The 12,655-nt window shown below is 39.0% G+C and overlaps 1 protein-coding gene across 1 annotated transcript in view; it reads left to right on the forward strand.

Moving 5' to 3' along the window:
* CNTLN (centlein) overlaps positions 1 to 12,655 on the forward strand; it is a gene marked incomplete at its 5' end in the record, with an annotated part of 194,879 nt that overhangs the window by 13,278 nt on the left and 168,946 nt on the right. The window contains one exon of the mRNA XM_084278162.1: positions 3,122 to 3,210. Coding sequence (XP_084134288.1) covers positions 3,122 to 3,210 — 89 coding nt within the window. The remainder of the gene's footprint in view (positions 1 to 3,121; positions 3,211 to 12,655) is intronic.

Below are 12,655 nucleotides of genomic sequence, written 5' to 3' on the forward strand. Positions count from 1 at the left end.
CACGCCCAGACTGCTCCAGCCTGGCCCCGCACAGAGTCATAAGTCTGTTCCCCCGTCAGCAAACCTGTTCCGACATGGGCCTCTATCTCCACAGACCGCAGGTCCTGTCAGGATCTTGCTCAAACATGGGTCACAGTGTCTTCCATATGTTCCACCTGTTCCAGCATGCAGGGGAATCTCCGGCACCTCCTTCTTCCCTTCACTTACCTGGCTGTAAATTTTTTGGAAACTTGCAGTACTTTTTCCAAATCTGAAAAATGTTTGTGTTTTTACCTATAATTTTGTCTTAAGAAGCAGCAGTTGGTCCCTTGTGGTTCACAATGTACAAACACTGTGACTTTGCAGGTAGCATGGTAAGGTGTTTCAGAGATAGAGTGGCTCTTCTGAGGACCGATGAAAAAAGGGCACATATCTAGTCTTTCAGACTAGATACATGGATCTTTCAGACTAGACGTCTAGGATCTTAAGTTGCCTGGGGCAGTACCACACAATGAGAGGTTGTACTTCTTTTTTCTTTTTTCTTTTTTTTTTTTTAAAGAGGTGGTTAGCAATCTTTTTGGCCTGAACTGAATAACCTAATTAGTACGCTGCTTGCTATTTGTCTTTTCACTTAATTCCTAGCTGAAAGGGAACTTACTTTTAGTAATTCTACTGATCAAAGACTTGGATAGTGATGTAAAGTCATTTGAGTTCTTATTTATATGATGCAAAGCTCAGTTTTGGTGTGAATGCAGTCACGCACCACAGTGCACCATAATCCAGTTAGTTGCTCTCTGTTTGCAGGGTAACTTTTGGTTTTGGGAAGAGTCCTTACACAGCAAACTTGATTTGGTTAGAGGGAGTAATGTTCCTTTCAAGGTTTTTTACGGAACAGTTTGTGCCCCAGGTCTTTCTGCAGAAATTTTTTGTTAATGGTTTGGTTTTGCTTGGAAATACCTGAAATTAAGACTCCCTATCAACATTTTAAAAGTTGTGTACTGCAAATGCAGTTAAATAGGTTCACTCATTTCATGAAAGACAAACTCTGTCTGCTGTAGTCCACTTTGCATGTGATGATAATAATTTTGAATTAGAAGATCTTTGCAGCCAGAGACTTTGTTTTATTTACTTTATAACACCTCAGAAAGCTAGTCAGATTTGCTAGTTGTGTGCATTCTGGATTTATGGGAATGATGCATCAAAAAACTTTTCTTCCTAGCAGAGTTGAAGATTGTGGTATTTAAAGATTTAAATAAATGTAAGCTAGAAAAAAGAGTAGTTGAAAGAGGAAGATTAAGTTAGCAATCATAAACCCCCTCACTTCTCACTTGCTTAGAAATTTTCTAATTTCAACGTCTCACTTCTCTGCAATTGTAAATTTCAAAGTATCTTTGTTTCTGAATTTGAAGGAAAGACGCATCAGAACTTTAAAAAACATCTTTGAGGCTTTCCTCATAAATCATGTAAAAATAGGTACAACCATCCCTCCTTTTTCTTCTATAATCATTGTTAAGGTTTGTTAAATCCATAATTCAACGTATTTGTTGCAGTATTGATCGTGATAAAGTAATTTAGACTTACTACACTTAAAAATTTTGATAAAAGTGTGCTAGCTTTACAGAAGACTTTTGATTTCATATTGAATGCATCTGTTGCCTTGCTCTGAAGAAAGAGAAATATATTAGGGTTCAGTGATTGTCATGTGCTAGAACTGATACCGCTTGCAAATTTTAAGACTGCTTCCTAGAAGGGAAAACCGATCAGGAGCAAATGAAAATATATCAAAAATAGTGAAAGCAATTTAGGTTCTTGGCATTTACTCTGATGATCCAGTATGAGGTCTGTATTGGCTCTTGTGAGGCCTGTCAGGCTTGAAGCTCTCTTGAGCTGTTGTGTATCTTAGATGACCATTGCTTTTAGCTCTCTCAGGTCTTGGGCTCACAGTACTGTGGCTAAAGATGCAATCTATTCTTATTCATAAAAATAACAAATCAGGTAAAGAAGAAATTAAAAAAAAAAAATAACAGTGGAGCTGAAGACAGTAACCGAGGTTTTCTGTTTGACTGGATAATCGTGATTAAGACAGAGATGTGCAGAGATGAGATCACTGTGGTGTTTAGCTGGTTTTAGTGAGGTTCTGGTCAAGTAATAATTCCTGCAGTATCTTAGTAGATTAAGTTTCAGAAGCTTGGAAGAAGAAGGTGACAGGTAAATGGATAGGTGTAATAGTGTTGGTTTTCCTTTATAGGTAATGCATTGTCCTCATGAAAATTCTGTTTCTCTTTTGACATTGAAAAACTAGTAAAATAGATTAATCTGCACTCCTGTGATCTTTACTTGTTGAATAGACCAAGCGGCCAATATGGGGGTTTTGGCTTACTGATTTCCAGTTTTATATCAAAGTGCGTTTAGCAGGTTTGGTCTTAGTCTGGTCCATGGTTCACATGCATATGTTTTATTACTCTTCTTCTTGTCTTCATATTTTGCTGAAATCGCTGCTCTCCCTCTCCCTGTGTTCTTGTGTAATTAACACATTATGATTTTGGTCTGTAACGTAACTACATCAATATTGATGCTTCCAGTAATAGAACTGTATTGGAATAAAAATACACCAGCACAGAGTAACAGAAAAGACAAATTTGGAAAAGCTTCTAGCCAACATTTAGTTTTCTCAAGCTTTCTTCAGTGTATTTTTATAGAACATTGTTTTCTTGCTGTCACTTGAGATTGGTTTTTTTTTTGGGAAGCTTTTATGTGTAATACAGGATAGCTGAGTACATATTAGAAGACTGATTTACTCTGTGTTTTGAAATAAAAATCTTAGAGCAGCATATGGTAGAACTAAATGGTGAAGCCCATATTCCAGACTCAGTGTTTGTTAATAGAAATTGTATCCTGTTGCTGGAATGACAAATTGTAGGCCTTTTTAAGGAAGACAAATACTGTATGGGTAAAACTTGTTTATTCAAGGGAACTGCTTGTTATGTTTTTTTTATTCTCAGGATAGTTTTAGGGAATTCTCACTAAAATAGAGGGGGTTTTGCAATTGTCTGAATATTCACTGTACAGCATTTTATAAAAGGTTTAGCATAAATTAATTTGTGTGTGTGTGGTTTTATTTTTTGTTGTTGTTGTTTCTAAGGCTGATAAAGAATTTGTATGGTCTCTGTGGAAACGTCTTCAAGTGTCAAGTCCAGATCTTACTGAAGCTGTCAGCTTGATTGTGGAAAGGTAAGTTTAAAGATTTAATGTGATACTATAACCACCCCCTGCTGATACCATATTCTTTATCATTTTTCATTGAGAACTATGTAGAATTTAAAAAAATTGTTTAAACAAGTGCATTGTTAAATTTTTTCAAGGTAACCTAAAATATTTTGCAAGTCTCCTTTTTTGGTATAACTTGATGTGTACTTCAAAATCTGTTTTCATCAAGGTTGTTGTGCAGTTGAATTAATTTTTAAAATTATATATGTACTGCATATTCTGTTTTCCTTTTGAAAGTAAGAGGAGGTAAATGACATTTTCTGGTGTCATAAGTGGCTGGATAACAGTTACATATGTAAATTATGTTTATTTGCATTCTTAAAGAAGTGAAAGGCTAAGACATGGTAACAGAAGACATGACTGCAATTTAATTATTAACTCCTCTGTAGATACTAATGATGACTATTTCCTTATGGTACTTAATCATCTGGTACCTTATGGTACATAATATCTGATTATTATAAATGTTAATTAATCATTGTATGTGGTTATTTTTTAGAATACTGTTATTTACGGATTCAGAGTTTTTGTAGGCCAAAGGGAGACAATGAATGAGCTGGTAACGTGAATATCAGAATTCAAACACTTGATTCTTTTACAGTCAGAATTTTGATTTATCTTCTGTCTCTCAGGGTGCATGAGTTTGCTATTTTTAAAATGAAGAATTGGATTTTTTAAAACAACAAAAATATTAACTTCTTTAAATGGCTTGGGAAACGTCATAGAGGGGGCACTAGCAGCTTTGGGTTCCCATTCAATGCTTTGATCTTAAAAAGCATGTTTTGTTTGTTCACATCTTTTCTGTCTGGACTTGATCCATAAATGTTCTTCGACTTCTGAAAGTGTATCATTAAGTTCTTTAGCTTGAAGTGCATTCACTATAATATTGTCCCATCTTCTGCATTGCATAAAGCAATGAAAATGTTGTCCTAAAATGAGACGTGATCATGTAACTAGAGCTGATATTCTATAAAGCATTCACATCCAGCGGAAGAAATTGATGGTGTAACCGCATCCAACTTGTTTTAAGACAGGTGCTACCTGAGAGTTCTCATGCGTTCGCCAACAATGGTGTCAAAGAGCTGCTGGCTCTGTACTGTGACACTTACTGCGGTGAGAAGCAGGTTGGCTGTTAAACGGACAGTGTAATGCTTTCACATTGCTTGTCTGTTTTGATTTGGGAAGAAATTTTAATATATGAGGAAAAATTTAGGAACAGCTCTACAGTCTCCCTCCTTTGTGTTGTGTTCTTACTGACTTGTTTAATGATGAAATTTGATTATATTTTCATGAGGAGGTAGAGGTGTTAATTTTCCTGCTTCAAATGTTTAAAAAAATGCAAGAACTGTTAAAAATATATAAATATCATATTTAAGGTAGGTAAACATATAGTACATGTATATATGCACAGATATATTGAAAACATTAGAATTTGTTTTGCTTTAACCATATATTATATATATATGAACAATATGGAAAATTTTAGCTTGTTCATTTTTAGCTTAGGATGCATGCATTTAAACAATATTGAATGCAGTTAATTATTTGGAGTTCTTGAATTGTATGCTTATGTAAGATACATTTTGTCATCTCTGTTTATCCCTCAAGTCTAGGAATATTTTATGCTTGGTCATTATCCCTTGCTTTAAATTATTTTATACTTTATTCAGAACATAAACTGAATTGTGTGTGTATTCTCCTGGTAAATACAATGAACGTGGGACTTTTGGGTGCTACTTTGATGCCCACAAGCACAATAATGAGCTGAATTATTTTACAATGGTAGGAAGTGTTTGTGAAACCCTTTTAATGTAGTGTTTAGTCTATCAAAAGACTTGGTGCAGAAATCTGGTGTTTAATAGAAGTCTATTGCATTTTAAAGTAAAGGTATATTCTGTGTATGTGTTTTGCACTTAGTGTAGGGACTAGTGGTTATTACTCTTGTGAAAGTACGACAGCATACTTCTTTTAAGGTAGGTGTCTACTTTTTTATGTCCTCTCTCAGGATAATGGAAATGTTTTAGAACACTTCTCATGAACCAAGGTTACATCTACAGCATACCTTTACTATGCTTCTCAGTGTTAGGGAATTGAGAAAGAGGAAATTGCTTCCACAGCATCTTTTTAGGTGTTAGCATTACCCCAGAGAATCATGCAATAGGTTTGGATAAAACCCATTCAGTATCTAGGAGTTTTATTAATCATGACTTTGAACTTTGGGGTTGCTTTGATTTGACAGATGGAGCAATGGTGTGTGTTTTTCTCTTTAATTGATGTAGCTTCTTCTCTTTTGCCTGAGAATGGTCTAATTGCTGCTTTGGAAATAATTCCTAGTCCAGCTTTCACCTGCGAATCTTCTGCACAACCCAATTACAGCCCCATATATCCTCTCCTAGCTTTCTGCTATAATGTTACAGAATCTTTTCCTAAGTGTCTTCTGTTTCATGAATGCACATTTTCACATTCTCAACCGTTCAAAAAAGTTTTATGGCAGTAAATACTTTGTGTTTTTTTGGGTTTTTTAAAATATTGCTATAATGTCAGTTTATCTTGTTTCAATATATGGATTAGATTGCAAGGGAATCTGCTATTTGACACTGCTGCTGCCTGGAAAATTATATCACAGGTGATTTCCTGACTTTGTTAATCTAGGAAAAATATGTAGATTTAAAGGGTAAAGAGATGGGATTACCAGGTAACACACACAAGCAAAATGATTCCTGAAGCATGTCACTCAGCAGGTCTGTGCTGCTTGCAGCCCATTTTTCTGTGTTCTACATAATTGTATTGGAAACTGGAAACGGAAGATTTACACTTGAATCTGATAAAAACCAGATTGAGTCTTCTTAGAGGCTTTTTGTCCCCTCTCATCTCTATTGGGACCAACACTGACCCAGTCCTGTCCAAGTTGATAATGTTCTCTGTATTACCCTGGTTTACCAGGAGATTTTGAGATAGAAACAGAAGTAAATGGATTTAAACCTTTTGTTTTTTCTGCATGGAACTGTGTGATGTATACTACCAGTGTTTGCATAGCTTCATTTTTCTGTGTGGTGTTTCCACCAGAAATTTCATAGCCAAGAAGCCTTCATGTGCTGAACAAGTATATGTTAGAGACTTTCTGAGATCAGAAGCCATCTACCTAATGGAAGAAGACAGAATTCAGGAAAGGATAGTTATTTGTATCGTAGATCATGTATATAATGAACCAAACAGTAACGTCTAGTGGATTTCAGTCTTTAAAATGACTAAAGAAACAGCCAGAGTTTCTGCAGGAGATGACAGTGACAAGAATAAAAAGATGCAAGTGTGAAAGGACAAAATATTCATGTGTACACCACAGATATGTTATGAAGAAACAAAAGAGCAAATACATGTTAGGAGAACTAGACATACAGTCGTTTCTCTTTGTAGCATTACACACTTCCTTATACTATCTTTTTTCAAATGGAACAGGAAAATGTAAAAGTGCATAATTTAGGGGTCATAGGGGGGAATCAGTAGTAAGTTTCCATTATTTGTCTGCTATTTTGAAGTGCTTTCATGGTCCCAAAATAGAAGTTCGCCTGCCCTAAAATTGTAAAAATGTAGCTGGTACCTTTTTATGGCTGCGCTGTTGATTCCTGTAATACACCAATGATATTTTACTTTTCAGCAGTCTTTGCAGTTCTTGCTGGATAACTGTAACTGTATTCCCATTTTAATATTCAGATATAAACAAAAAATTATCTTTACTGTGCAAATGAGAAATGCCTTTGGGATATGTAAAAGCCTCCAGGTATTTTCAAACAAGCCATTGTAAAAGTACTACTCATGTTAGTATACTTTCCAGCTACTTTAAATACTATTGATCTCAGTGTTATGTAAAGAGTATGCTATTTCTAGTTCACTGCCTTTTGAAAGCCCTTTTTTTTTTCTGATGATGGTGAGTTGGAAAAAGGAAGTGCTATAAAGTACCTTTTACAGGTAAATGCATGTGTTAAGTCTGAGTTGGGGTTCAGGTGAGTATATTAAAGCTTTTGAAATACTTTGTAAACTTTGAGGACTCTCCTTGAAGTTTTTTCTCTAATTTTACCTTAGGGCTTCTAGATGACTCCTCCCTTTCTTCTGGAATGGAGATGTAGCAGAATTGAGATCAATTAATGATCAAACTGTGGCAGTGATACAAGACTCGGTAGATGTAAATGAAGATTGTGTTACAGTAGACAATACCTTTGCAGACAGATGCATTTGGCAAGGTTGTCATACATAAAAGTTTCCCCACACCTGAATTCCAAGAGTGCTGTGTCTTGCAATTCTTAACAAAGAGCAGGAATGTATTTTATCTTTTCAGTCCCATCTGAGAAATAGTGGCAACCTTAGTGTTGGTGACAGTGATTAAGATGAAGTTTTGTTGCTCTATCTGTGGAGTTGCATCTTTCTAAAGCTGTAGAAATGGATGAAAACATGGCTGAAGAGCAAGTGATCAGAAGTAATCAAAGAATTTTTGGAAAGGTAATCAAAGGAACTTAGGCTGTGACTTGCTGCATCCTGTTGTCCTGTTTTTCACAGATAGCTAGTTTTATTTTTAGTGTCTGGTATAGTGCTGTGTTTTGCATTTAGTGGGAAAATAATATTAGTAACACACCGATGTTTTCAGTTCTTGCTAGGTATTTATTGTGTCTACACTAAGTCAAGACCTGTTCAGCTTCTTGTGCACCTGGCAAGGCATGAGAAGCTGGGAGGACACAGCCAGAGGGCAGCTGAGGCAGTCTGGCCAAAAGGACATTCCCTGCTGTAGAATATAATGTTGTGCTCCATATGTAACTGGGGAATCCAGCTGGAAGATGAGATTGCTTTTCAGAAGCAGACTGGGCATCGGGTTGGTTTTCTTCCCTCTGCATGTGGTGAGCACATCATTTGTGCATTGCACGTAGTTCTAGTTACACCACGACAGGCCTTTTTGGTGCCCAGCTTTGAGCATAAAAAGGTTGAGATAGTGACAAATCTAACCAGAGCGTGTTAAAACAAATTTGTTGCAATGAATGCTACTATTTAGTAGTTTCTGGTCACAGTGTGATTTTTTCCTCAGACTTGTGTCATGCTGTATATACCGGTTATCACTGTTTATGTGTATTTGTCACCTCTGGACATGATTAAGGTTATCGCTCTGCTGTTTGTTATACTACTGGTTTATGTTATGAAAAATAATTGATATTCAGACCAGTTTGGTATTTGCTTTTGATGGTGGTGGGCAGCATGCAGAGTGGGGTGACAGCAGCTGTTTCATCTCTGTACTTTGGGAGCCATCTGTTGGAAGCTGTTAATAATTACACATTTTACTTTTTCTCCTCAGAGAGACAAAATGTGGGTGAAACACCTTCCTTCACCTTCCCTTCTCCTCTAAGCTAATTACAGCAGCCCTTAAGAACGCTCCCAAGAGACAGTAGGAGGGCTGGTCTTGTTCCTAATCGAATGGAACAAGCTTCTGATACTTAACTGAAAGAAATGAGTAACAATGAAGGGACTTGAACCCCTATGTGCAACATGAATTTTTCAGTAACAAATATGATAAGAAGGATTAGAGGGGCCCTGGAGAGGCAGGAGGATTCCAGTGGTTGACTGTACTGGAGGCTAAAGTGAGTCTAGCTGGAAAGGAGTGGCAGAAGCATCCCACTGTGACTGCTGAGAGGATCCATGCATCCTTGGCACAGGATGTCTCAGGAGAGAGGGTGTTTTAAGGACCCAGAAGGGTACCAGTGGACTTTTGGAGACAAAGGAAATTAAACCCTGTCTACCTTGTCTGGTCCCTTGGACAGCCATTCTGTTGTGGAGGTTTCTCAGGGTTGAAAACCAACAGGTGCTGATCACTACTACAACAGTACATTGATGGCAATATTGCACCAGATGAGACTCCCTGATTCCCATCCATAAACTAATTTGTTGCCTGGAAACCAAGGAGTGATCAGCAGAATGGGCTCACCCTTCATCAGTCCCATATGGCCAGTGTGCAAGTCTAATGGAGAGTGAAGACTGACAGTGTAGAGTATTGTGGCCTGAATGAAGTCACACCACTGATGAATGCTGTTGTGCAGGACATGGTGGAACATGAATATGAACTGGAGTCAAAGGCAGCCAAGTGGTACACCATAACTGATACTATGAAAATGTTTTTCTTGGTCCCTTTGGTGGCAGAGTGCAAGATACAGTTTGCTTTCACTTGGAGGGATGGCTGGTACACCTGGAAAAGACCGCTCTGAGGTGGAAACAGGCCCATTGGTGAAACCATGGACTGATCCAGACTGTACTGGAATAGAGTGAGGCTCCAAAACCTCTGCAGAACATTGAAGATGTCATCATATGGGGCAAAACAGCAGCAGATTTTGAGGAAGGGCGTAGTCTGAAAACTCTTTTTGCCATAAAATGAAGTAAGGTTAAGGGACATGCACAGGAGATGTAGTTTTTAGGAATGTAATGGCAAGATGGATGCTGTGAGATCCCAATGGATGTGATCAACAAACAGCAGCCAGTCTCCACCAACCACCTAACAAGCTTTCTTAGGCATTGTGGGTTTCTGGAGGATGCATCTTTCACATTACAGTCTGAGTGTAAGGGCTTTCTATGATGTGACCCTAAAGAAAAATGATTCCCAGTGGGGACCTGAGCAGCAACAAGCCTTTGAACAATTTAAACAGGAAGTCATCCATGCAGTAGCCCTTGGTCCAGTCTGGGCAAGGCCAGATGTCACAAATATGCTCTATACTGGAGCTGGGGAGCATGGCCCTACCTAGACTCTCTGGCAGAAAGCACCAGGGGAGACTTGAGGTTGACCCCTGGGGTTTTGGACTTCGGGATAGAGAGTGTTTAAGACCTGCTACACTCCAACAGAAAAGGAAATATTTGCAGCAGATGAAGGTTTCAAGCCTCTTTGGAGGTGGTTAGTAATGACACCCAGCTCATGCTGGTACCCTGACAGCTGGTGCTGGGCTGGATATTCAAAGACAGCATCCACTCTACCCATCTTCACTGCCTCATTGTAGCAAGATATTGCTGCCTGGCTAGAGAAGCTGGTCAAAAAGGTCAGTCATGCAGATGCCCATGTATCAAAGAGCGAGGTCACTGAGGAACGTCAAAGCTGGTTCAGTGTGCCAAGGTTGAAGTGTCTCAGATAGGTTTGGGCTTGCAACATGAGGTTTTTTGGGTCTGTGACCCCTGAAGCGTTTGAGGAAGAGATCAGCATGTAGGCTGGCTCATGATCAGGGGTGGACTTCACCAGGGATGCTACCATGCAGGTCATCCATGAAGGTGCAATCAAGCAAGCCAGGCGGTTAAAGCCTCTTTGTCATGGAGATTGGCGATGGCTGAAATATAAATCTGGGGGTGCCTGACAGAATGGTTACATCACACTCCCACAAATCTGCCAAGGCAAGTGTCATGTGTTTCCAAAGGTGGAAGCAGCCAGCAGATGGCTGAAAACATACCCTGTGCCTCATGCCACCTCCTAGAGCACCCTCCTGGGCCTTGAAAAACCAGTCCTGTAGTGATATGGCACCCCAGAAAGAATTGAGCCAGACAACTGGATTCATGTCCTAAACAAGCTCATAGCCACATGGCCCAAAGAACACGACATTGAGGAGGTGTATGACATCCTCTGTCATGTACCAGCCTCCGGGAAAATTGAACCATGCAGTTAGACATCCCCAAGACGAATGGGTGGTGGGATCTTCAAGCATTGGGATGCACGTTTAGCAAAGGCCACCTGGTTAGCATGAGGGGTCCTACCAGTCAAGCTCACCCTGCCCAATCAGAACTTGTACTGTACAAGGCAATAAAGTCCCCATAGTACATAGGAAAGGGTAGTTGATATCATTGGCTGGGTGGGCATCAGAAGTCAGTGCTCAGGGACAGGCTGCTTGTGAGGTTCTGGTGATGAGCAAATTGTATTTTATAAATTGTCTCTTTTTAAAGTATGATTGTTATATTCCTCTCTTTTGCTGCTCCTGTAAACTGTCCTTATCCTGATCTGTGGGTCTTAACTTTTTTTCCGATTTTTCTCTGTGTCCATCTGGAGGTGTATGGGGGACTGACTGGCCTCGTGGTGCTTTACCTTTGACAGGCTAAACCACAGTAATAGGTAATGTGAAAGGATGGGGTAACCTAATGTGTATCTTAAGGGGATTTGTGTGAGAGTAGCCAATAATTTAAATTTTATGATGGTAGTTGCTGCATAATATTGCATGTCATCACTACTGTCATGGCTGTAAGCCATAACAGTGGTATTACAGCAGGAATCACCCAGAGTAACGAAGAATGAAATTTGATGAAACTGTGAGCTAGGTGCAGAAGTGATGAAACTGGAACTGGCTTCAGCAACAAACACCTGGCAACTTCATTGAGATTAACATCTTCAGCCTGCAGACTGTAATCATGGGCTATGCTAGATGTATCAGCTATGAGCTCAGGATGCAGCATGCAACAATCCATCACACATCATCTCCCTTGTCCTGAGAGACTGTTGTGACAGAAGGATGACAGATGACAAAAGTTATTGACTAAATGAACTCAGTGGACATTTTTGAGGGATAGTCCACAGACTAAGGAAGCTATAACTGTGTTTACATAGTGAAAGACAGGAGAAGTGATAGTGATTATTGGAATGTAGTGGGAACAATAGTTCCTGGATATGACATATGTGGAATGGCAGAAGGTGGGGTTTTTTATGACATAGAGTTAATTTTCTTTCTAGTAGCTGGTGTAGTTCTGGGTTTTTGATTTAATATCAGAATAATAATGATAACACACTGATGTTGTCAGTTGTTCCTTGGTAGCTGTTGTGTCCACACTAAATCATGGACTTCTCAGGTTCCCACACCCTGCCAGGTGCACAAGAAGCTGGGAGAGCACAGCCAGAGCAGCTGAGTCAGGCTGCCCAAAAGGACCATTCCTGCCATATAATGTCAGACTCCATATATAATTGGGGAAGCTAATCAAGAAGCAGTTTTGCTGCTTGGAAACAGACTGGGCATTGGGGAGCATTTTTTTTTTGTGTGTGGTGAGCAGTTGAATTTGTGCATGACTTACTGTTTTTGTTGTTATCTTCCTTTGTTATCCTACTAAACTGTCTTTATGTTGACCCATGAAGTTTTTTCCCATGGCCTTCCCACCCCCTGGGGTGGTGCTAGGCGTGAGCAAGTGATGCGTAGGTAACCTGTGGGGATATGCTGCGATACCCGTGGATATCAGGTCGTGGAAGAAATATTACACAGTTTGACATACCTTTCTCACTGATGATGTGCTGATGTACTAAAAGAGAGCAGTACTTTCTTATGGAAGAGATAAGGTATTGTATGAGATTGCTGATGTTAATTGAAAAATAATTGAAAAACTGCATCTTGCCTCTTTTGAAGGCGTGATAAATAGCTTGCAAAAG

Source organism: Gallinula chloropus (genome assembly GCF_964237585.1).
Source record: "Gallinula chloropus genome assembly, chromosome: Z".
Classification (NCBI taxonomy): Eukaryota; Metazoa; Chordata; class Aves; order Gruiformes; family Rallidae; genus Gallinula; species Gallinula chloropus.